A 24,008-nucleotide genomic window follows, 5' to 3' on the forward strand; every position below is an offset into this window, starting at 1 on the left:
AGCTGAGGGTGGAGACTGGGGAGGGCACGATCTGGGGAGGAAAGGACTTCAGTGGGGAACAATACAGTAGAGTTCCCCCCCCCCCCCGAGCCGGCGTCTTCTCCATGGCAACTGATCCTAGCAACTATCTGGAACCAGCCCAGGACATAACGTGCCTTGCTTGGTGTAACTAGTGACAAAATACTGAAGCGTATTTTAGGGTTGCCAGCAGGGAAACTCCTGGAGGTTTTGACGATGGAGCCTTGGGAGGGGAGGAACATTAGGTGGGCACAATGCCACAGAATCCACCTTCCAAGGCAGGCATTTTCTGCAGGGGAACTGATCTCCTGGAGATCAGTTGGCATTCAGGGAGCTCTCCCGCCAGCGCCCAGACGATGGCAACCCTAAAATACCTTGATTTAAACAGGAGTCTTATGGCACTTTCACGGCTGATTGGTGGTGGAGAGTGCCCTCGAGTCTTGCGGCAATCCCAGGAGAGGTTTTCATGGCAAGAGACTCATAGAGCCAAGCTACAAGTGACGCCTGACACGAGTTGGACACTTGTCAGCTTCCCTGAAGTTTTGATGGGAAATGTAGGCATCCTGGTCTTACAGCTTGGCTCTCCATTTTTACAGAACCCCCCCCCACACACACACACAGAAACCCCCCCTCACCCAGTGGAGGGGAAAGGGGGGACACCCAGCAAAAGCCCGTCCCCTCCCGACTACGTTCTTCCTCCCATAGACTGCTGCTCTGTAAACTTCCATTAAATGGAGAGCCAAGCTGCAAGACCAGGATGCCTACATTTCCCATCAAAACTTGAGGGAAGCTGACAAGGGCCCAAATAGTGTCAGGCATCACTTGTAGCTTGGCTTTGCCGCTGCCTGCCTCTGCAACCCTGGTCTTCGTAGGAGGTCTCTCATTCACTCACTCGCCAAATCACGGCTGATTAGGTAACCCAAAAGATTGGGAAAAAGAGAGGAAGGTATGGGCGAAATCTTTATACAAAAACAGATTTCTAAATCAAAAGGACCCCCCCCCCCCCCAATATTCCTACAAGCACAGCATACAGGTGACAAGTACAAAAAAACAAACACAAAAAAAACCCCTGCGGAGAGTTGTGTGTCCATTCATGCCTAAGCTCCACTGCGTTCGCTCACAGCCGTGGCCATTCACAGCCCAAATCGCTACTCGTGTGTTAGCAACTCGCGGTTCTCCGCACGGCATTTGGAAGGGCGCAGCCAGGCGGCGGCCTCCCTTCCCAGCCGAGGCTCCTGCCGCGCGCAGCCGGCCCTCCCCGCCGGCGCAGGCCGCTTCTGTCCGTCGGGGGCGCGGCCTGCCTGGCGGCCTTGCGCCGGGGGAGGCGGAGCCGCTGAACGCCCTCCGAGGCGGGCGCAGGGAGGCATGGCCGCGGCGGAGGCTCCTCGGGTGCTGGTCTACGGCGGCCGGGGCGCGCTGGGCGGCCGATGCGTGCGAGCCTTCCGGGCCAAGGACTGGGTAAAGCGCCTGGCGATCGGGGAAGGGGCTCGCCAAGGGCGCCAATGCCGGGCTCGGGCGGCGGGACGCTCTTGCGGCGCAGAGCCCGGGGCGAGCTGCTTTCGCTCCCTTCGCGCGCCTGGGTTTACAGACTGGCCGCGGGGTCAGCCTCGCGGCGGTGCTTGCGGATCGCGTGCTTCTTCCCGGCTTAACCGAACCAAACCGAGGCGCGTCCGCGGGTATGTCTAGGGTTTCCAGCGAAGAGTGTTAGACCCTCTCGTGAATCGAAGTGCTCATCATGTGCACTAAACAGTCATTTGCTCTAAAAGGATATCCTCATACAAGAGGTCTCGCAGCCATATACAACTTGTAGTTCCAGAGGAGTTAGCCCCGTGAGTCTGTAGTAGCAAAATCGAAAAGAGTCCAGTAGCACCTTTAAGACTAACCAACTTGACTGTAGCATAAGCTTTCCAGAACCACAGCTCTCTTCATCAGATGCAAGAGAGCTGTGGTCCTCGAAAGCTTATGCTACAGTCAAGTTGGTTAGTCTTAAAGGTGCTACTGGACTCTTTTCTATACGTGTATATGAAGGTATTTATTGTCTATTTATATTCATGATTGTTATTTGGAGAATTTAGATGAGGATATCCTTTTAGAACAAAAGACTGTTTAGTGCACATGAGCACTTTGATTCGATTGATGTATCACTCGTTACCGAAACACATGCTGAATTCTTGGGGATTGATTTCTTAACATCCAGTACTTGTCACGGGAGGGTCTGATACCTTTTGCTTTAAGCCTTACTCTTCTAGGCTTGGCAAAGCTCAAGATGGAAAGTTACAGGAGTTAAAGCCCCCCCCCCAGCTTGATCCCATTAAAACTAGCCTTTCCCATCAAAAGAATTTGCAAGGAATTATTGCGGCGCAAAGGCAGGAAATGAAGTGGGCGTGAAAGCTGGTGCGGAAATAAATGTCTTTAGGGTGTTTTATTTTGCAATCTCTGACTGCTCATTCTCGGAGAGGCGCATGTGTGAGCTGACCATAAAAACCTGCCCTTGGGCATCTTGTCTCCTCTGCCTGGCAGCTACTTGCCAGTCTGTTAGGCCGAGGGCTTTCACTTCACTTGCTCCTTTTTTGCTGGCGATTCAACCAGCGGCTTTCCGAAGATTACAGCCTCCAGGTGGTGGCTGGAGATCTCCTGGAATTACAACTGATCTCCAGGCCACAGAGATCAGCTCCCCTGGAGAAAATGGCTGCTTTGGCGGGTGGACTCTATGGAATTATACTTAAGCTGAGATCCTTTCCCTCCCCAAACCTTCCCTTCTCCAGGCTTCACCCCCCCCCCCCCCAAATCTCCAGGAATTTCCCAGCTTGGAGCTGGCAAGTCTAGGCTCTCCGCATGCAAAGGAGATGCTTGGCTGCTGAGCCCATGCACCTCTCGTTCTCCTCTCCTCTCTCTGTCTTCCCAACAGCCCTGTAAAGTAGGTTAGAACTAGAGAGAGAGCAGCTGAGCCGAAGGTATCCAGTAAATTTCCTGCCAGAAGGGGGGTGGATCCTGGCCTCCCAGGTTGTATTTCGACAGTTTATCTGCTCAGAGCTGATGTGCTTTTGGCGAGGTGCCGCTGTACAAACAAGGGGGTTAAATTTAGATCTTAGCTATATCCCAGGTAGGCAGGAGGGAAAGGTCCCTGACTAGCAATGTGTGGAAGGAAAGTCTACAGCGATGGGACCAGCTTCTCACCTTTCTCCATGTCTGCACTGTATTTGAACAGAACCTGTTCACTGTTTTTAAAACATTTTTAATGTTTTGTTTTATCAGTGGGTGGCCAGCATTGATTTAGCAGAAAATGATGAGGCCAGTGCCAACATTGTTGTGAAAACGAGCGATTCTTTTCTTGAACAAGCCGATCAGGTAACTGTCCGTACTCTCATTTCAACAACAACAACAACCCCCCTCTTTTATCCTGGCCCCAAGGAGGCGTGAACCAGAGCCAGGGCCTTCTCGGTCCTGGCTCCAGCCTGGTGGAACGCTCTGTCGCAAGAGACTAGGGCCCGGCCGGATGTGCTATCTTTCCGCCGGGCCTGTAAGACGGAGCTGTTCCGCCAGGCATACGGTTGACGCTGGCTAGGGCCTCCCCGCCGGCCGAATTGAGGAAAATCTGCCCTCCCTATCAGATGTATTCTCTGCCCAGCCTCTCTGTTAAACATCCGTAGAGAGGACTGGGTGGTGGATCCCTTTTTGAGAAGTGCTGCCACATTGTTTTAAATATTTATAATACTTATGTGATTTTATTTCTGTTTTAAAGTGTATATATAAATATATATCTTCATGTTTTATATTGAATGTAATCTGCCCTGAGCCTGCTATTGCAGGGAGGGCGGAATATAAATCAAATAAATAAATAATAAGTTTATTATTACTTGTTAAAGCTGTCAGAATGAAACCTGGGAGTTGCCTGGGTAACCTTTGCAGGTTTTCCAGAGGAGGTTAGTTAATAATAATAACTGTGCTTATATACCGCTCTTCTAGACAGATTAGTGTGTCAGCCAGAGCGGTGAACAAGTCAGTGTTATTATTATCCCCACAATACAGCTGGGGAGTTGGAGCTGCAAGGAGTGGCTTACCCAAGGCCACCTACTGAGCTCGTGGCAGGAGTGGGATTCGAACCAGCAGAGTGCTGATTTGCAGCTGAACCTCTTAAGCACTGTGCTACAGCAGCAGTTACCCAGGGGAACAGCCCTTCTTTCTTGGGTGGAGTTTCTTGATGCACTTTTGACATTTCAAGACAGACGGAAATGCAGAAGGAGCAGAGGTCCTCATGATGGTTTCTTTAAAATGGGAGAATCTTCCTGTCAAATGGCTGGACTGCAGCCCTTAAACAGATAGTAATGATAATGTTATAATGATGACTTATGGCACTCCAGAGATACACCACCTATGGGGGTGATGGGAGGGGGGAGAATTTCCAGTCTTGGCCTGCAGGTGTTGATCTTGGCTGGCTCACTCAAGTGGCATCAGTACCTAATTAGTATTAATAGTTTAGTTTTCTGCTTCTCTATACCCAAGAACTTATTTCATGTAACAAAATGAATAAGAGATTGAAGGATTCTAGCCTTCTCCTTGACCTAATATGTACAGATTTTTTTTTAAAAAAATGTTGGTGTTAAATTGTGTGAGTACCAGCCCAGACGTAGCACCTTGGGGCGTGTTGAACGGAAGAGATGAATCTCCCGTAACTTATTCCATCCAAATGGCAGGCGTGTGCAGCCTCAATTTGCCTTGGGCCATGCGGTCAGGAAAAAGGACGGCCAGCCCTTCAGTCCCTGCTAGTTCTTGTTATTTGGAACTGGGCTTCTTGTTTCATTAATAGCATTTAATGAGGGGGGGGTTATGTTTTTCTTTTTTACAATGCTTGTGACAAAGCAGAGAGAAAGGTTTCAAACAGCAGAACTGAGCAGGGGTTGGCTGAATACCCTTTCCCGTACAGGCAAATAGAGGCAGCAGTTTGCATTTTGAGGACTGAAGGATGATCCTTTGAGCTTAGAGGGCATGATTGTATTGAATTTGGGTGTTTACGAACTCTCGTTCTGGGGAGAGTATTCTCGTAACTTCTTCCCGTCTTTCAAGGTGACAGAAGATGTCGGAAAGCTGCTGGGAGACAAGAAGGTTGATGCTATCCTTTGCGTCGCAGGCGGATGGGCTGGGGGCAGTGCTAAAGCCAAATGTAAGCTGCAAATTCATGAGTGCAATTTTTATTCATTTATATTTACGTTATGTATAATTTGCCTGTCTCACTGAGACTCAAGGCAGATTACACAGTGCAAGTCCGGGCGATCAGTGGCTGGGACATTCAATAGACCGTACAATAGGAAATTGAAAAAAACAGACATTTGATGCTGAGCTGGAACAATGCTGTTGGGTAGCACTACGTTGTTCCTTTTGTTATCTGGTCAGGAGATGAGTACAGCAGCAGCCTTCAACCTCTATTGAAGTGTGATATGAATCAGTAAAAATTTAAGCCTCTAATAGTGCAATCCAGTCTAAACCCAACGGGCTTGAGTTACCCTGAACAGCGTAGCACCATAAGGCTGATGATGTATAATTTAGCGTGACTTCATATATTTTGGATTTTTTAAAAAGATGGATGCCTAAGATATTTTATGTCAGGGTAACTAAATCAGGACCTAAAAGCATTTTTTTCCTGAACGTGCCCTGTGACTATATTTATTAGGATGGAGCTAAAAGGAAGTGTCCACAATTTTGCTTTGAGAAGAGATTTTTTTTAATGGTAAGCAGGGCTTTTTTCTGGGAAAAGAGGAACTCAGTGGGTTGCCAGCACAGGGGGCAACTCTTGGTGGGAGGTGGTGCCCCTGGTACCACATGTGCGCGTGCAAAGTGCACGCATGTTTCCAGGACCAATGACGTCACTTTGAGTCAGCTGGAACAAGGGGGGAGTTTTTAAAAGTTTAAATCGCCCTTGGTGAAAATGATCACATGGCTGGTGGCCCCGCCCCCTGATCTCCAGACAGAGGGGAGTTTAGATTGCCCTCCGCGCCACTGGAGGGCAATCTCAACTCCCCTCTGTCTGGAGATCAGGGGGCGGGGCCACCAGCCATGTGACCGTTTTCAAGAGGTTCCGGAACTCCGTTCCACCGCGTTCCAGCTGAAAAAAAGCCCTGATGGTAAGAAACAGGGAGATTCTTCTTGGCTAACCTCCCATTTGGATTTCCTAAGTAATGAGAATGACATACATAATTGTGCTGATTTGTCTGCCTGAGTACTTTGGCTCAGAGGCTGGAAGGTTCTTTGGGCTGAGTGATGCCATCACGGGGAGTGGCCAGCTTCTGTAGCAAAATGCTCCTCCTCAGGGATGATACGGGGTCAGCTGAACTGTGGCTCAGCCTTGTCTCTGGGTTGATGTTATCCAAAGTGATGTTTCCAAATCGATTGAGGTTCTGGGGCCAGCTCAGGCGCTGTGTCGAAAATTCTCCATAACGTTAGCACAGGCAGTGCAGTCCTAGATGTGTGTTCCTCTTTGAACGGCAGAGCGCCTGCTGTCAGAAATAACTTTCCATATGGTTTCGCAACAAGTATCCCACAAATATTAGCTGTATCCCATTCGGTCTGGCATTTAAGGAGATCAAAGCATGTTTAGGGGGGGAAATCTGGTTTGAGTGTCTGTTTTCCATTAAACTTCAGGAAGTTAGCGTACAGAGTCTAAAATCAACCCCAGGCTTTTTCAGGATCCTGCCGGGATTTCCTCCTCTCTGTTGCCTGGGAGAACAGTGCCAGAGGGCAAGCCAGGAGTAAGCCAGGTTGCCTGCATTCAGGCATTGTGTGCAACCATTGTCGAGGCGAACGATGGTTAATAAGCCAAGTTCAGATCCTGGTCTGAAGAACCATAATGAACCATAGGTTCTGGAGTAGCCTGCATTTAGACACTCACACTAACCATAGCTTACTGAAATCATGGATCGCACAATGTCTAAACTACTTCTATATCAAACGGAGAGTTGAGGCTACATCTCTGCATCAGTGGAATCCACACCGAACCATGGCTAGTTTACCACGGCTTTCATAATCGGAAGGCGCACACATCTGCCTGCTAACATGAGTGAAGTTTGAACTTGCTGGCTCTTTTGAGCTTCTGCTGCAGCACAAAAAATTCAGAAGGAATGAAAACCCTGACAAGTGGACCGAAAAGAGGCAGAGGGGATGATTCAGGCAGAAAGCGGGCCGGGAGCTCCGAGTGAGGAGTCGGCCGTGCTGTTGAGCCCTCGTGGCTGACTCCCTGCAATTTCTTTTTGGCCAAGCTTTGTACAAAAACAGTGACCTGATGTGGAAGCAGAGCGTTTGGACATCAACCATCTCCAGCCACTTGGCTACAAAACACCTGAAGGAAGGGGGCTTGTTGACTCTGACGGGTGCAAAAGCTGCGTTAGCGGGAACTCCAGGTAAAATATTATGAATACTTTGGGGTGTAATAGTTCTTCAGGCCTTTGATTAGTCCTGCTTAAGAAAAGCCGCTGCCACATTCTTTGCTCTGCAGCGCGACTGCCCCGTAGAGCTGCTCCGATACTCATGGCTGGAATGTCGGACTCTCAGCTTGAAAGCAGCAACCTAGGAAAATGTTTTTGAGGCCTTACTGTGGTATATTTCAGGATGCGCCGAGAGTGATCCAGCGCATTGCTGCTTGGAAAAAGAGAGAGGCTCAGACTGAGCTCCTGTTTGCATGACTTTGCTAACCCAAAGCATGTTTACTTTGGCTTTTGGCTTAGGCTTGCATTGTTCTGGAGACCAATGACCTTTCGAGCTCTTTTGCAATCGGTTGTATCGGGGCCCTGCTGTTCTTTTAACTCATGTCTTGCAGGGGAAAGTGTGCGAACAGCAGAAGAAATGATCAGCAGGGCTCTGTGCTTTGGGAGGGGGGCGGGAATGAAAGACCTCCCAAGTCATCCACATCCTGTACCAAGAAATCTTGAATTTGCATCGTGTGAGAGTTGGGTGCATTGGGCAGATTTGCGTAATTTATTCTAATCAAGTGGAGGGGGGAAGCTAAGCAAGGTACAGAAGTCCCACCTGCCAAACACTGGAAATCTCATCCAGTTGCCTCTGGAGAATGCAGCAGGGGCTCCCCTGGAGCATTGGGGCACCTCTTCACAGCAAGGTGGTGTTCTCCCGCAGCTGGATGCTGTCAGCCACCCGGAGTGGAGCTCGTGCCTTCCTTGGGCTGCCACCAAGTTGTGCCAGACGCACACCCTTGCCTGTAGGTGCTGGCAATGCCCCCTTTCGCTAAGCCACATCTTTTTTAGAAATCCAGCAAAATTTAAACACGGTCATGGGCAGATCCTGTGCAGATTGACTTGGAAACAATCCCTGCTATGTTAGAGAGGGCTTTCTCACAAGTAAGAGTGTGTAAGGCTACAGGCATGCAGCACAACTGGGGGCCAAACTCTGTGTTACGTTTTACACGAGTTCACCATGGGGAGGTGGAGCCATTAGGATGATGGCTTGGGGGAAGGAGTCTTTTGCCTCCCCCCCCCCACACTGTTTTCCGGCCAGGGAGAAAGTTATTTGCCCTGTTGGGGCCAACATGTGGACTGAATAGGGAAATAATGCCCCCCCAGTGACCCCCGGGCCATTCTGGCTGCAAAGAATGGTGCATGGGAAAGGCAGCACTCCCTCCTCTTCCCATTGAGTGATCCTGATCTGATTTGGACCCCTGAATGCCTTTGCGTGGATTTGCCACCTGGGACTCCCATCTGCAGCATGGCTGCCAGTTCCTGTTGGGACTTCGTATAAACGGGTCATTTCGTAGAAAAAGAGCTGGAGGAACTCATTAGCATAACTCATTAGCATGTGCCACACCCCTTGACATCACCAGAAGTGTGTCAATAGCATGACTGATTTGCATATGCCGCACCCCCTGACATCACCTGTTCTGGCTGTTTTGGACCCAATCCTGGCCATTTAGGGCCAAAATTGGGCCCAAAATGGCAAAAAGGGGCTGAAAATGGCCGAAAAGGGGCCCAAAATGGTCAGGATCAGGCTGCTGCTGAGTGGGAGAGTGATCCACCACCTGTCAGAGGCCCGATCCAAGCAGTTTCGGTCCCAACCCAGGCTGAAACGGCCCAAAATGGCTGAGGGTCAGGTGGGCGGGCCACCTGACATATGACCTCTTTGGGGAACTGCCGGAACTGCGTTCCTGTGCGTTCCCCCTCGAAATGAGCCCTGAGTATAAAACTTAGTGTGTCATTTGTCCCTGAGTCTGCTTATTTGGAAGTAAGGCCTTCTGGAGTCTGTGCACATGCTCTTGAGAGTAGGCCCCACGATCTAACTGCTGATTAAACAGAATTGGACTGGAACTTGGAAGGCCCCCTGATCTTGAGCTCAGTTCCACCAGGCCTGTGAGAGTGGTTGAGGAGCTGGCCAACTATCCTGCTGCTCCCTTCCCTGTTTTGCTTTATTCCGCTCCACTTGTTAATGAGATCTGTTGATTTTATTGTTTTATGTTTTTAACTGTTATTTGTTGTATTTTAAGTTGTGGTTTTTATGATGTTGTGACCTGCCCTGAACCCGCGTTCGGGGAGGGCGGGATATAAATCCAACAAAATAAATACATAAATGAATGAGATTTAAATACACTCTGTCTCCAGTTGTACTTCAGTGGAATGTATAACTGCTCTACTTTGGTTGGGCTACACTCTTATGCGGTGGCTTTTCACATGCAATGCATTCAGTGGCAATTACACATCGGAATTCGCTGCCGCAAGATGTGGGGATGGCGCCTAGATCAGATGGCTTTAGAAGGGGGTTAAACAATTCATGGAGGAAAGTTCTGTCAGAGGCAATTACAAGGATGACTAAGAGGAACTTCTGTGTTTAGAGGCAGTATACCTCTGAATACCAGGACCAATAAGGGGGCGGGGGGTGGCGGCTATTACCTACATGCCCTTTTTGTGTATTTCCCAAAAGTGAATGGGTGGCTAGAGTTGGAAACAGGACCCTCGATGGTGCTTTGGTCACATCCAGTTGTTCTGTTCTTGCATCTCAGGTTAGTAAATCCCGATCTTTCCTGCCTCTTATGCTTATGGGTGCAACGAGACTGTAATATGCCTTGATCTTGAACTTGTTTAGATTGATAACAGATTTTAGGGGGTTTTTTTATTATGGTACACTCTGATTCTGGGATATAAACCAAAACTCAACGAAGTTTTAAACATGCACGGTCTTCAGCTCCTCCTACACGTCTAACAGAATGCTTTGATCTGGATTGTCTCATGTTTACTGCAAGATAGTACTGTCTGAGCTTTCTGTCCCCTGTTTGATAAGAAAAGAAGGTTGTGGGGTCGAGAGATTCCACCTTCTGATCGACACGGATCAAACCGTTTCGCTGCATGTGCCGCAAAGGCTGGGGAGGGGCAGGAGGAGAGCTGAGACCCACGAGTCTCATTTGCACAGAAGCCGTAAATTTGTACCTGGGCTGTTCCACTTCACACTACAAAAGAGGGCTCCACTGATTTAATGCTCTTCCATAGAAAAACATTCCCTGCACCAGAAAACCAGACACTGAAGAGAAAGCTGTATTAGAGCCTCTCTTCTTGAGATGCTAGCTTTCTGCATGTGGGGAACTTTTTTGGGCTTGGTAAATCAATTGGTTAAGTGTGCAGCTCTCACTTACAACTTGCAGTGGTCCAGTCTGGACCCAGCTTTACTCCCCCCGCCCCATTGGCTTTGCTGTTGTTGCTGTGACTTTACTTTTTATTACGCTGTAAAATGTGGTCCGACCAGTTCCCTGGTGCCTCCGTACCTGCGTGCATCCATGTTTCCAAGAGCATGTGGAGATGGCCATTAGGTGGTTTCCTGCTAGAATCAGTAAAGCATTTGGGATCATTCTATCAAACTGTTTTAAAATTCTTTTGCGTCTCCTGTCTAATTTCAACACAATCCCGTGTGAGAATGACATTTGTGCTCTTTCCTTATAGGAATGATTGGCTACGGTATGGCCAAAGGAGCCGTCCATCAGTTGTGCCAGAGTCTGGCTGGGGCAAACAGTGGCTTACCACCGGGGTCTGCAGCAGTGGCCATTCTCCCGTAAGTGGCTGGCTCTGGACCTCCACCGTCTTTCTCAGTCTTCTCGTAAATTGCAGCACATCTGAGATCCCACGGATCTGTTCCACTAGCAGGGGCCCTTTGCTCCAGAAGAAGGAAATTTCCTTCTGAGAAAGGTCTGTTGTGGCGGAAAGTGCCTCCGCTAGCAGAGCAGATCTGCATGGCCCGATCCAATGTTCAGAGTCCTGGTTGCCCCATTCCAGAAAGGATACTCTAGAGCTGGGGAAAGTACTCAGAGTGATAAGAGGGTTTGGAAGTTTCCCTACCAGGAAAGGTGAAATCGTCTGGGGCTTTTTAGCTGAGCGAAAGATGTCTGTGAATTGATCAATAGGGAATTTTTGTTTCCTAAAGACAAAAGCAGATGGAAGGAGGGTTTAACCCTTTTCATTCACAAGTCCCTGCCGCCCCTCTCTCGAGCTGCTAGTTTTCCCAGCAAGGGAGCACATTCCCATAAATATAGCAAGAGTTAAACATCTCCTGCATGCTGGCTCCCGTCCACACTGACTCCCCTCATCACAACTGCATTTTGCTTTTTGAAAAACACAATGAAAATCCTGACTGTATCGTCCCCTCTCCCATGACATGTAATGGCACCTTGAGATATTTCTTCTTCCCTTGTGGCATTGGTGCACAGTGCTCTTGACTTTATCTGGGGCCCGTCGGGCAAAATGACACATTGTGGGGAGTTCCGTGATTTTCTCTTTCCTCACAACCTTTTTTCCTCCTTGTAGCAATAATAATAAATAATAATAACATTTGATTTATATACTGCCTTTCAGGACAACTTAATGCCCACTTGGAGCGGTTTACAAAGTAGGATATCATTATCCCCATGACAATCACCCTGTGAGGTGGGTGGAGCTGAGAGAGCTCTGAGAGAGCTGTGACTGACCCAAGGTCACCCAGCTGGCTTCAAGCGGAGGAGTGGGGAATCAAACCTGGCTCTCCAGATAAGAGTCCTGCTGCTCTTAACCACTACACCAAACTGGCTCTTGGTTACTGGGTGCAGTTGCTGTTACTCCCACTGGGGCTTTTCCATTGGGGGAGGCCATAAAGAATGAAATAGCCCCTCTTCCCTTTTAACAGCAGCTTCTGCAGTCTTTAAAAAGAATGCAGACATCTGGAAAAAAGATGAACACGAGCTAACCACACCTAGATCTCAGGTCCGAGATGAAGCTGTGATTGAGAAGCCTTCTGGTTTGAATCTCACCTCTGCCATCAGCTTGGTCACGGCCACAGGCAAGCCGTTGTTCTCCATCAGCCTTAGGCCGCCCCTAACAATATGAGGGTTAATGATCTTTGCCTACCTCACAGGGCTGTTGTTGCAGTCCTTCCAAGATCCCATAGATGAAGTGCTTAGAACATGCTTGTGACTCCACTACACATTATCCTTCATCAGATGAATTAAAAAAGTAATGTTAGAATGGAAGTGTATTTGAAGTTCATAGCTTTATATCATAGCTTTATAGGGTAGAGAGTAGATACTTTCATTACGTGTATATAAAAAAACCAATTTATCCTAGGGCTTGCCACAAAGATTAATGTAATATAGAAAGGGGAGGGATGAGGGTAAAGGGGAGCAGAGGGGAGGGAAAGGGACTAGGTGCCTTTTCTGTGCAGGCCGAAAAGGATGTGTCCCCTTTTTTAGAGTGTCTTTTCATTCCCAGAAGATGGCTGCACGTGCAGTATGTAGGCCGAGGTGCTCAAAGCAGAGATGGGGATTTAAGGTCGAGGCTTTAGTCCTGAGGGCTGGTGTGGTGTAGTGGGTCGAGTGTCGAGCTGGGACCTTGGATGGACCAGGATTTGACTCCTTGCTCGGCCAGGTGACCTTTGGTCTGTCAGACTCTCTCAGCCTAAGCTACCCTCCCAAGGTGTTTGTCGTGGGGATTAGGTGGAAGAAGGGGGAATGAGTTAAAAGCCACTTTGGGTCCCAGACCACAGAGGAAAGCAGGATATAAATATCTGTCCCTCTCTCTGTGTATGGCTGTAATAAAATATATGGTCTAAGTTAGAAAATAGTAGCATGAGTTTAGTCCAGCTTATTGGGACGTGGGATATTTGTTGACACATCGAGCTAGTGTGATTAAGAGCAGCGGGACTCTAATCTGGAGAACTGGGTTTGATTTCTCTCGTCCTCCACGTGAAGCCAGCTGGGTGACCTTGGGTCAGTCTCAGCTCTCTCAGACCCACCCACCTCACAGGGGGATTGTTGTGGCAATAATAATAACACACTTTGTAAACCACTCTGAGTGAGTTTTAAGTTGACCTGAAGAGCGGTATATAAACCAAATTTTGTTGTTATATTATTATTATCCCCCTGACCTACCTGTGATGTTCTCCAAGCAGTGTTCATGGTTTTCCATTCCCCCCTTTTATCCTCACAACAACCTTGTGAGGTAGATTAGGCTGTGCGATGGGACCTGTCAGGAATTGTCATCATCACCTTTTTTATGCTGGAGAAGTGCATTGGTTCTCATAGTCTGTGAGAAAACTAAAAATCAAAGTCATTAATCCCCCGCCCCCGCCCCCGTTGCTTCTCTATTCAGAGTTCTGCCCTTGCAGAGCATTTTGTTTAAAGGGGCAGCAGGCAGTGTTGTATACCTTTGCATGACTTTTCTCTGTGTGCAAATAAGAAGTGCTTAAGGATCAGAGGCGCCTTGATTTGTGTGAACTTGTGTGTTCATAGAGTATCTTTCTACACAAAGGGAGGGCGAGGTCTTAATAAAAAAATAATACGAATACAGTCAGGGGTGTCCAGGACTCAAAGGAGTTTCAGTCTCCCATGGAAATGCAGGCCACGTTTATCAGATGTGCCAACGGACAAGCGAAGGGCTTATCTTTCTCCATCCTAGGGTTACCTTGGATACCCCGATGAACAGGAAATCCATGCCTGACGCAGACTTCAGCTCCTGGACACCACTGGATTTTATTGCAGAGTGAGTAAACAGGCCTCCTTGCTCAGCGGCTGGGACTGTGTTGTTTGGTAACCCTGTTGCCTGCCCCATTGAAAATCTCCTGGGTGCCTATTGGTTCAGATCTCCTGGGAATGAAAGTAAATGTGTTTCCCATGACGTGCGAATGGTTTCAGTGCTTTGCCAAAATTGGAACGTCACTCTCGCCTTTAGTTTCATATGCGTGGGGCTTATTTCCATTAAGACACACTGGAGTGAGAGAGCCAGGAGCGCCTTCCGGGTTCTGCCCTTAAATCATCAAACTGTTTTGACCAAACAGATCAAAGACTGCAAAAGGATCTTTGGGGGACTGATACCAGTAGGGAAGCCTTCTGCTTTTGGGTCTGAGAGTCTGGACCCCCAAATCCAGAATGGTGGTGGTTGATGGCAGTGGGTTAATCCGAGTATTGACTCTTGCCAACTAGAATTTAAATCTAGAGTAACTGGAGCTAGTTTCTACCCAGGAGTCTGTGTCTGAAAAGGGGGTGGAAGGAGGATTGGGCCAGCAAAAATCAGATTTGTGCACATCCCAGTGTAACGCGGGCTAAAAGTAATGTCTGAATGCAGCCTAAATATATTTTTATTGCTTAAGAATTTCATTCATTCAGGCCAGTCTTTACATACCAGCCGGAATGGATTCCGGTCAGATATATACAGTGCCACCCTCGGCAGAGTTACAGCCTTCTAAGGGGTTAACTCTGGTGAGGGTTGCACAGTTAAAAATTGTGCCTCTGCCCTTTGATGGAGTTCAGTTGACCCCGGCTGACTCAAGTAAAAGCCTAGAGGTTATACTGGACCCTGCACTGCTGCTCGAGAGGCAAGTAAATGCAGCTGCAAAGGCCTTCTCTGGACTCAGATAGCCTGGAAGATGGCCCTCTTCCATGTCACGGCTGATTGGCCACCTGGATTAATGCCACAGAAACATCAGGTCTAGACTACTGTAATGCACTCCACATAGGTCTGCCTTCAAAGTTGACTCTGGGAGTCCAGCTGGTGCAGAGCACTGCAGCTCGTGTACTCTCAGGAGCTAGATGGAGCCTGCCTATCACTCCCATTCTGCAGTCACTCCATTGGCTGCCCATCAGTTCCAGGGCTCCGTTCAGGGTCATGACTCTCACATTCAACGCCCTTCATAGCCTTGGCCTCTCATATCTGTGCCACCGCCTCTCCCATTGGTTCTGCTTATCTGAAGAGGGCCTTCTGCAGATACCACCCTGCAGTTGGGCAAAACCAACAGCTGCCCATACAGCTCTCATCTTCACTATCGGAAGAAGTGAGCTGTAACTCATGAAAGCTCCCACCCTACCACAAATTTTGTTAGTCTTAGAGGTGCTGCTGGACTCTTGCTCTTTTCTACTGCTACACTCAGGCTAACATGGCTACCCATCTTCATACTCCTCTATTCTCTGTGGTAGCCTCCACCTTATGGGATGGCTTGCCTGAGGAGGTCAGGAAATCTCTTACTGCCCTGACTTACTACAAAACTGAATTATACAGGAAGGCTTTCTACTCCGCTTATAGGGCCTTGATAGGGGTAGGGACTCTAGACCATGCTACTGGGTACTGTCTACTGATGTCGTTATCTCCTACTGGGGAGCTTCCACGTTCCTAAATATGGCATGTTAATTAGTTACTCTTTTGTTTCAGAAAGATTTCATATCTGTGCTTGCCTTTATGCTTATTTTATTGCATCTGTTCACTGAATGCCTTAACTGTTGTTCATTATTGCTTTTAGTTCAATGAATGTCCTAGTTCTTGCACTGTTTAATCTGCCTTGGGACTCTGTGAGAAAGGTGGACTGTGAATGAATGAATGAAAGAAAATGCTTTAGAAAACTGGAACCACTTAGTATTTCTCTGACCATAGCAATAATAATTTGAAGTGAAAGTCCTGAGATTGGTTCATGATTTTTTGTTTGTGTGTGTGTGTTTTAACAGAACTTTTCATGATTGGGTCACTGGAAAGAACCGGCCGGGCTCAGGCAGTCTTATCCAGGTGGTAACTACGGGAGGAAAGACGGAGCTTACGGCCACCCATCTCTGAAAAGGAGGCGGTCTCAGTTCTGCTGACCACAAAAGCAAAGTCATTGCGAGTCTTAGCAAGTGTATGTCTGTGTGTATCGTCTGTGTGGTCTTCACTTCCTGTCAATTAAAAGATCGCTCTTGTGGAGCAAGGCTGAAAATTCTGTTTTTGTTGCTAGCCAGGAGCCAGTTGCTCTGAATTACCCAAAAGTACCTCGTTTCTTTCGTTTAAATCAGGACTGCAAATTTCAAGACTTGCTAATGGCTGGCATGATGTGTAGTGGCTAGAATGTCAGGCCAGGCCCTGGGAGTACCAGTTTCGAATTCCCACGCTGTCGTGGAAGCTTGCTGAGTGGCCTTGGGCCTATCGCAATCTCTCTGCCTAACCTACCTTACAAGGATGCTGTGGTGATGATAACGTGATAAGTTGCTTTGGGTCCTGATTGGGGGAAAGAAAATGGGATCTAAATAAATAATTTTGCAGCATTTGCTGGGGAATTACTTTTAACCTTAAGAAAATCAAAACATTGTAGTAATGGGTCAAAATTGTGTTTTAACTGTATGATGTATATCCGTGTGGCTGATCTGCCATTTGGGAGATCCCCCCCCCCCGTAGTATTTCTGTGACTTTTCATCCAGATGTTCTTTTTGTCAGGTGTCATTAATAAATGTTAACCATAAGCAAAGATGGACTCCCATCTCCCTTTCTGCTGAGTGTCCTTTGCTAGCTCACAAAACTCCATAAAAGACCACAAAGTAAAGTATTGGAGCAGCAGCTTAATATTAGCATAGAGGAGGGTTTAAATGTTTCTCCATTTCCCCACTTAGCTCATTCTCAGCATGGCCAAATCTGGGGATAGGGACCCTGAATAGACAAGACAGTTCTTTCTACATATCTGAGAACACCCCAGGTTTGCAGAAAAATCTGAAATATAAATATATATATATATTGGCCCTTTTCACACTACTCACCGGCTTCCAAAACATCATGAGATATGTAGCGCAAAAAACGCGGAAGATAGCGTCTTCCGCATTTTTTGCGCTACATCTCACTATGTTTCGGAAGGCGGTTAGTAGTGTGAAAAGGGCCACTGAGGTTAAAACCGCCCAAAATACGAGAGGCAGCATCTATAGCTTTAAGAAATGAATGGTCTCTGTGGCCATTGCTAGGCAACCACAACAGTACTGCAGTCTTTGTTTTTGTCCGTAACAGTTAGTGGTGTGGGGAAGCAGAGCCCTTTCCAGGGTTATTTTTGCCTTTGAGGGAGGACTTACAAAGGCCAGGCCCACTAGACGCCACCAGACGATTTCATATCACACAAATCCCATGACTCACCCAGGCCCTGCAGCTGGCTTCTGTTTAACAGCAGCCACTGTATGGCAGCCAGCGTAGTGTAGTGGTTAGAGTTTCAGGTTTGGATCTGGGAGATCCAGGTTCAAATCTCCGCTCTGCCATGGATGCTCTCTGGAAGGTGTTGGGCCAGCCACATGATCTTCGGCCAACCTACCTCATAGAGTTGTTGTGAGGATAAAATGGAGGAAGAGGAGGAGGATGGAAACTGCTTTGAGTCTCCATTGTGGAGAAAGATGGGGTGTTAATAAAGTAAATAAGTAATAAATACAGCACGGGAGCCGATAGATGGAAAGGAGATAGGATAGGTGGAAAGGAGTGGGGCGAGGAATACAGGGAAAAGTGAGGTGCCCCCAAGTCCTTTCAGGTTTTACTGCTCACCTGGGCCTGGCCTGACCCATTAGCTGGAACCACACAAGAGTTTTCCCAAGGATAGGCTGCCAGGGGAGGGGAGGAGGGGAAGCTTGAAGATGTGGGCGGATTTGCTAGTGGGTGGGAAGGAGAGAAGGAAGCAGGAAAACGGGAGAGGCTATGGGGGCTTGCAGGGAAGAGAAAATAATGGGGGAAAGGGGAAATGAGATGCTCGATGCAACTCCTTTCGGGTACCCTGCTTTTGTGTGTGTGTTGTGCGTATTTCAAATTAGCATGCTAGACTCTGGTCCCTAAACTGGAGCAGAATTGCATTGTGAGTTGCATTTTTCTGCATGTGTTTTAAGTATAATAGTGGCAGCTGAGTGGCATGATATCCCTCCACTGCTAAGGACTGGCTTGCAGCCCCTACTGACTTCTACAGTGATTTCCCCGTGCTAAAGATACTTGCCAGTCAGCGGCTGGATGCTTAACGCTGTACAGACCGACCCTGCCCCCTATGCCCCCTGCCCCTTTCTATTGATTGCCCACAACCAGGGCTTTTTTTCAGCTGGAACGCGGGGGAACGGAGTTCCGGAACCTCTTGAAAATGGTCACATGGCTGGTGGCCCCGCCCCCTGATCTCCAGACAGAGGGGAGGTGAGATTGCCCTCCGCGCTGCTGAGCAGCGCGGAGGGCAATCTCAACTCCGCTCTGTCTGGAGATCAGGGGGCGGGGCCACCAGCCATGTGACCGTTCTCTCCGAGGGCAACCCACTGAGTTCCACCACCTCTTTTCCCAGAAAAAAGCCCTGCCCATAAGGCTATGCATTCCCTTACCTCCTCAAACTGCGTGACTAGCAATGGGGTAAGGCTGCCAGCAAATTTGGTTGACTGATCACCTCTGGTTATATGTTCACTCAGTGATTTTAAAAAACCCTGAAAAAAGAGAACACCCTAAAATAGTCAGGCAAGATGTTGCAAGCGCCACAGAGTAAACGTGCTAAACAAACATTGGCTCTGAATGCGATCTTGGATGCTCTATAAAGCGGAATGTGGCGTTTTCCTTGCAACTTTTTAAAGGTGGGCAAATTGGCTTTAAAGATACAAAGGATTGTCTTCACAGCTTGGGAAGCAGGAGCAGTTTCTTGAAAGCAGAAAAAGGTTTGTAGCTGCAAAGGTTTACACAGCCTGTCCTTCATTTTCTCTGTGCAGAAGCCTTCTGGAAAGAGCAGAAGTTCAATTTTCCTAAACTAGGGTTTGCACACTCTGGTACTGTTGCCTTCAAATTTGAATTAAGTGTTCACATTCTAGGAAATGGGTGTGTCTTCCAAAATCACACAACACTATTCTTTCTTAGAAGTCTGTGCTTACTGATACCGGTATCCCGGATTACTCACCACCACCTTATGAATGACAGAAACGGATCTGTGTTGCACCGGTGAGCCAGTTCCGCCAAAGAGTTCTTTCATAGGTGATGTGGAAGTTCTGCCTGGGTACTTCAACTGTGAAGGCGAGTCTGCAGTTCAGAATCATCTCATTTACTCCTGTAACAATATAACAACAACAACAACATTCAATGTATGTACCACCCTTCAGGACAACTTAACGCCCACTCAGAGCAGTTCACAAAGTATTATCCCCACAACAATCGCCCTGTGAGGTGGGTGGGGCTGAGAGAGCTGTGACTGACCCCAGGTCGTCCAGCTGGCTGCAAGCGGAGGAGTGGGGAATCAAACCCGGTTCTCCAGATTAGAATCCTGCCGCTCTCAACCACTACACCAAACTGGCTGGCTGTGGGTGTGCCAGGCTGTTATGGGATCTGCCCTGGAAAAGGGAAGTAATGTCTCAAATTTATCTGAAACAGATCATCTTCTAACACGTGCCAGGTGTAGAAAGAACTCGCACTTCACGTTCAGCCAGATGTTCTTTCAGTTGTTTCTATCACTGGAGATCCCAGGCTCTACTAGAGCCCGCAGCCTACCTGTATTTTGGGGTAGAGGCAGTTACTGCCTTCCTGGGATTGCCTGAACCTCGAACCGGCCAGAGCCGATCTGTAATGTAACCCCAAACAACGTTTTCCAATAAAGTTTTTGTGGTGGGGCTCAAGCTATGACACAATTTCATGCTGAATCACGCACCAAACAGGCATGTCTGACCTCTGTAACATCAAATCCCCACATGTTGATCCTTTATTCTTAATAGCTTTTGTACATCCACTACCTCTGTCATATCTGAGGTTCTCAGCGACACGCACTCTGATGGCACTCCAGGATTTATAATTAAACAACCTTTCTTGTGGTTAAATGATTTTTATGAAGATTCTCCAGAAGGACAGCATAGTGTTTTTGAGTGTCAGGCTACACTCTGGGGGACTCCGGTTCGAATCCCAGCACTGCCATGGAAGCTTGGTGAGTGAACTTGGGCCAGCGACACACACACAGCCTAACGTACCTCATGGGTTCTTTTTGTCAGGGTAAAATGAAGGAGAACGTTGTAGGCACATTTAGGTCCCCAGAGGAGAAAGGGCACTTTTTTCTCCAGGTCTGTTGGCAACCTTACCTGCTGTGCTAGGAGGAAGAGAATGTAAGGGATACTTCTGGGGCAATGGTGCAGCTCTGGAGCTTTTCCGCACACATTGGATAATGCACTTCCAATCCTCTTCATAGATCATTTGGAATGGATTTTTTTGTGTGCGGAACCAAAAATTCACCTCAAACGACTGATAAAGTGCATTGAAAGTGCATTATCCAACGTGTGCGGAATCAGCCCTGAACTCACCGTCTATCAAGCAATCCAGCTTTGCTGTTTTGCTGCTCTTGTCAATATATGAGTACTACACATGGTGCTCCTTCCAAAGAAAATGACTCATCCAAGGTTCCCAACCCATAGTTTGAAGACAGCATGGAGGAAAGGGGAGGGCCATAGGAATGATAGTAAAGAAAGAAGAAGCTTGGCACTTGCTTCTAGCTTTCTCCCTGTTCTGTTGCCCAAGAAGGGGTATGGGGAAATGATATGGTGGGTGCCAATGGAGGAGGAGGGGAGAGGAAATGGGGGCTCCTCTTCTAAAAAGCCAGTTTGGCATAGTGGTTAAGAGCGGCAGGACTCTAATCTGGAGAACCGGGTTTGATTCCCCACTCCTCCACTCGAAGCCTGCTGGGTGACCTTGGGTGAGCCACAGCTCTCTCAGAGCCCTCTCAGCCTCACCCACCTCACAGGGTGATTGTCGTGAGGGTAACAACACACTTTGTAAACTGCTCTGAGTCGTCTGGGCGTTTTGTTGAATCGATTCATTGGCTTAATGCTTTGATGAATTGATAGTGCAACCTTCTTTCCAAACGAACATTCATAGGATCATGCTACATGACTGTGGCTCTGCACCCAACAGTTACTTGGGGGCATGTGTAACCAAAGATGGGCTGACTTATTTCTGAGCAAGAGCCTAGAACTGGGATACAAATCCTTTAGTGGCCTTTTAACTTCTCTTTTTAAACGAAACAGTGCCACCTTGTGGCCAATGTAAAATATGACTGTTTTAAAGACTCAGGTGGGAACCCCTGTTGATGTACAGTTGAAGAGTCAGATACGGGTCCAATAGCACCTTAAAGACCCTACTAGTTTTCTGAGGTATGAGCTTTTGAGAGTTTTAGTTATGAAATTACTATACATTAACGTTTGGAGCTCTACGCCAATATTTACGGGCCCGATGTTGTCTCTGCATTACTAAGTAAGTACCTAAGCAATGGATTAGCTTTCTGATTGGCTGATCAACTTTCTAAGAGATGCAGTAAAACTTTTTCTCTCTCTAAAAAGTCAAGTGTGGTAGTATTTGGATCAGGACTGTCGTGATTTAAGCCTGAAGGGACTTAAGCCTTAAGTTTTCTAGATCAGAGCTGGTCCTGGGTAGCTGATATTGGTCTCCACAGGGTAAATATAAAGCAATGGTCCTAACTCCATGACTTACAGAGAGAGCCACATTCACAGTTACCATCAGCCACAAGAACCACATTGACTTCCATCCTTGGCATGAGGCCTGCCCTCCAAGGAGTCTTGCATCTTAAGTGTTCCTTCAACAGCAGCTGCTTCAAGGTTGGAACCCCCTGCCAAACACAAGCCCCACAGGGGGCCTTGCCCAGTTCTCTAAAATATGAGGCAGGTGTCCAACTGGGGAACAGTGCTCAGAAGAGCCCCAAGTGGCATAACAAGGAGCCTTATTTATTTATTTATTTGACTTATACCCCACCCTTCCCACAAGCAGGCTCAAGGCAGCGTCCAATAATATTCCAATAAAAATACAATAAAACATTAAAACCACTTAATCCAGATAACATGATAAAAAGATTCAGGCGCCACTGATCAAATCAGGCTACTATAAAACCACTACAAGCCACGGGCACCGCCATGGTGTAAATCCGGGGTGGCTGCAGAGGGAGGGCAAGGTGATCAGAAAGGGTGACCCCAAAGCTGGCCCCTAATCAAAGGCCCGGTGGAACTTCTCTGTCTTGCAGTCCGTGCAGAACTGTAATAGGTCCTGCAGGGGCTGGATCTCCAGTGGGAGAGCGTTCCACCAGGCTGGGGCCAGGGCAGAAAAGGCCAGCTGAGGCTGGCATATAGGTACTAGAGCTGCTAAGAGGCCTGGAGAAAAAAACGTCCTATTCTTTTAGCAGCGGCTTAATGTGAAGAAATTGGCATCTGAGGCTTTTCATGGCTTGGAGGGAAATTGTTGTTATTGTTATTGTTGTTATACTACTGCTGCTGCTACTACTACTACTACTAATAGTGTCATTTATAGTCCCCCCTTTCTCACTGAGACTCAAGGCAGATTACACAGTGTGAGATTAGTACAGTCAATATCAAGGACATTTCCATAAACAATGCCATAGGGTAAATAAACACAAGTTTTCCAATTTTAGCAAGAATCCGATACAGAGTTAAAGAAATGCTGAAACAGAACGTAAGCAATTCTAGGACCGACGCTAGAGAACACGAAGCACATCCCATTAAGCCTCTGTGAAAGCAATAGGACACTTCCCTCCCCAGGCAGTTGGCCACTCTAACCACTACCAGCATGTTTACCCCAGGGGGGGCTAATACAAGCCCCCCAGGACTGCTTCAGGTCAGGGAAATAGTCCAGGATGAAGGTTTAAGACCTCCCCTCATATGATATTGCAGTTCTGAACCAAATCTCACCTACCCCCTACTGCCATCTGTTTTTTTTTATTATCAACATCACTGCTGGAAACTCAATTTTGGCAACTTCCAGCATGATATGTATTCAAACCCTATGTAAAACTACCACCCTATGCACACTTACTTGAAGAATAAGCTCTGTTGAACAAAATTGATTTAAACTTGTAAGATGGATAAGACCAGACAGCAAACGTATTGGCTCAAGACCTGTCATGGAAAATAGTCCTCTACATTTTAAGTTCTTCCTTGTTTGCGATCAAGAGGTCCTGCAGCCGTAGCAGAACCAAAACGTGTCGTGAGCATTCACAGAAACACTAGCAAACTCTGAAACTGAGGGTTGCAACTGTTTCAACTTCAGCTGTAGAAAGAGTCACATCACCTTGAATTTCCTGATGGCAGAATTCAGCTTGTCAGTTTCAAGGTGCATATTCAATATGAAGCAAGAAGCAAGACATTCAACCTGCCCTCCAATACTGGGGGCCTGTGGAGATGTCACATTAATTATTTCCTAAATTTTCCCTTCCTTGGAATGACAACCCCTTCCATACACAGACACTACGGACTTCATTTCTGTAGAAAATTTTAATGCTGCCTCTCCAGGAACTTGACTTAATGGTCATTAAGGAATACATTGATGTGAACTAAAATTAAAATGAACCAGGTTCCCTCTTAACCAGCGTTAACTTCAAATCCTAGAGTGAGATGTGAATTAGTGAATTTATTTGTGGTCGGAGACCATAACAATGGCAATACATCCTTAGCAATCAATAGAATAGTTAAATCCAGCGTAAAAATGTAAAGGACATAGAAAAATACATTTAGCATTTAAAATCTTATCTTAAAATGTATATAGTTTTCTGGGAACAGCAGTAATTCTAATATTTAAAACACTGACATTAAAATAGTTAAAATCGTAAAAAGAGCAGGACAGATTATGTATGGCTATACTTTTTATTATAGAATTTAACCAAATGGAGACAGAATTTGGCTATTTGCCTGGAGATAGTTGGATTTTCCTCAATTAGGAGTTTCTCCAGGCAGGTCTTATTTGCCTCTGCAATTGGTCTGTCTAAGAGTGGGG

At 47.3% G+C, this 24,008-nt stretch overlaps 1 protein-coding gene across 1 annotated transcript; it reads left to right on the forward strand.

Annotated features, from left to right (window-relative positions):
- Positions 1 to 1,333: 1,333 nt before the first annotated feature.
- Positions 1,334 to 16,187, forward strand: QDPR (quinoid dihydropteridine reductase). The gene is made up of 7 exons (XM_054999894.1): positions 1,334 to 1,476; positions 3,274 to 3,366; positions 5,083 to 5,179; positions 7,269 to 7,409; positions 10,941 to 11,049; positions 13,920 to 14,003; positions 15,956 to 16,187. Exons 1-7 carry the CDS (start codon positions 1,384 to 1,386, stop codon positions 16,059 to 16,061), a joined length of 723 nt encoding a protein of 240 aa, XP_054855869.1. The 5' UTR covers positions 1,334 to 1,383; the 3' UTR covers positions 16,062 to 16,187.
- The last annotated feature ends 7,821 nt before the right edge of the window (positions 16,188 to 24,008 follow it).

The sequence above is a fragment of the Eublepharis macularius genome, chromosome 15 (assembly GCF_028583425.1).
Source record: "Eublepharis macularius isolate TG4126 chromosome 15, MPM_Emac_v1.0, whole genome shotgun sequence".
NCBI classification, from domain to species: domain Eukaryota; kingdom Metazoa; phylum Chordata; class Lepidosauria; order Squamata; family Eublepharidae; genus Eublepharis; species Eublepharis macularius.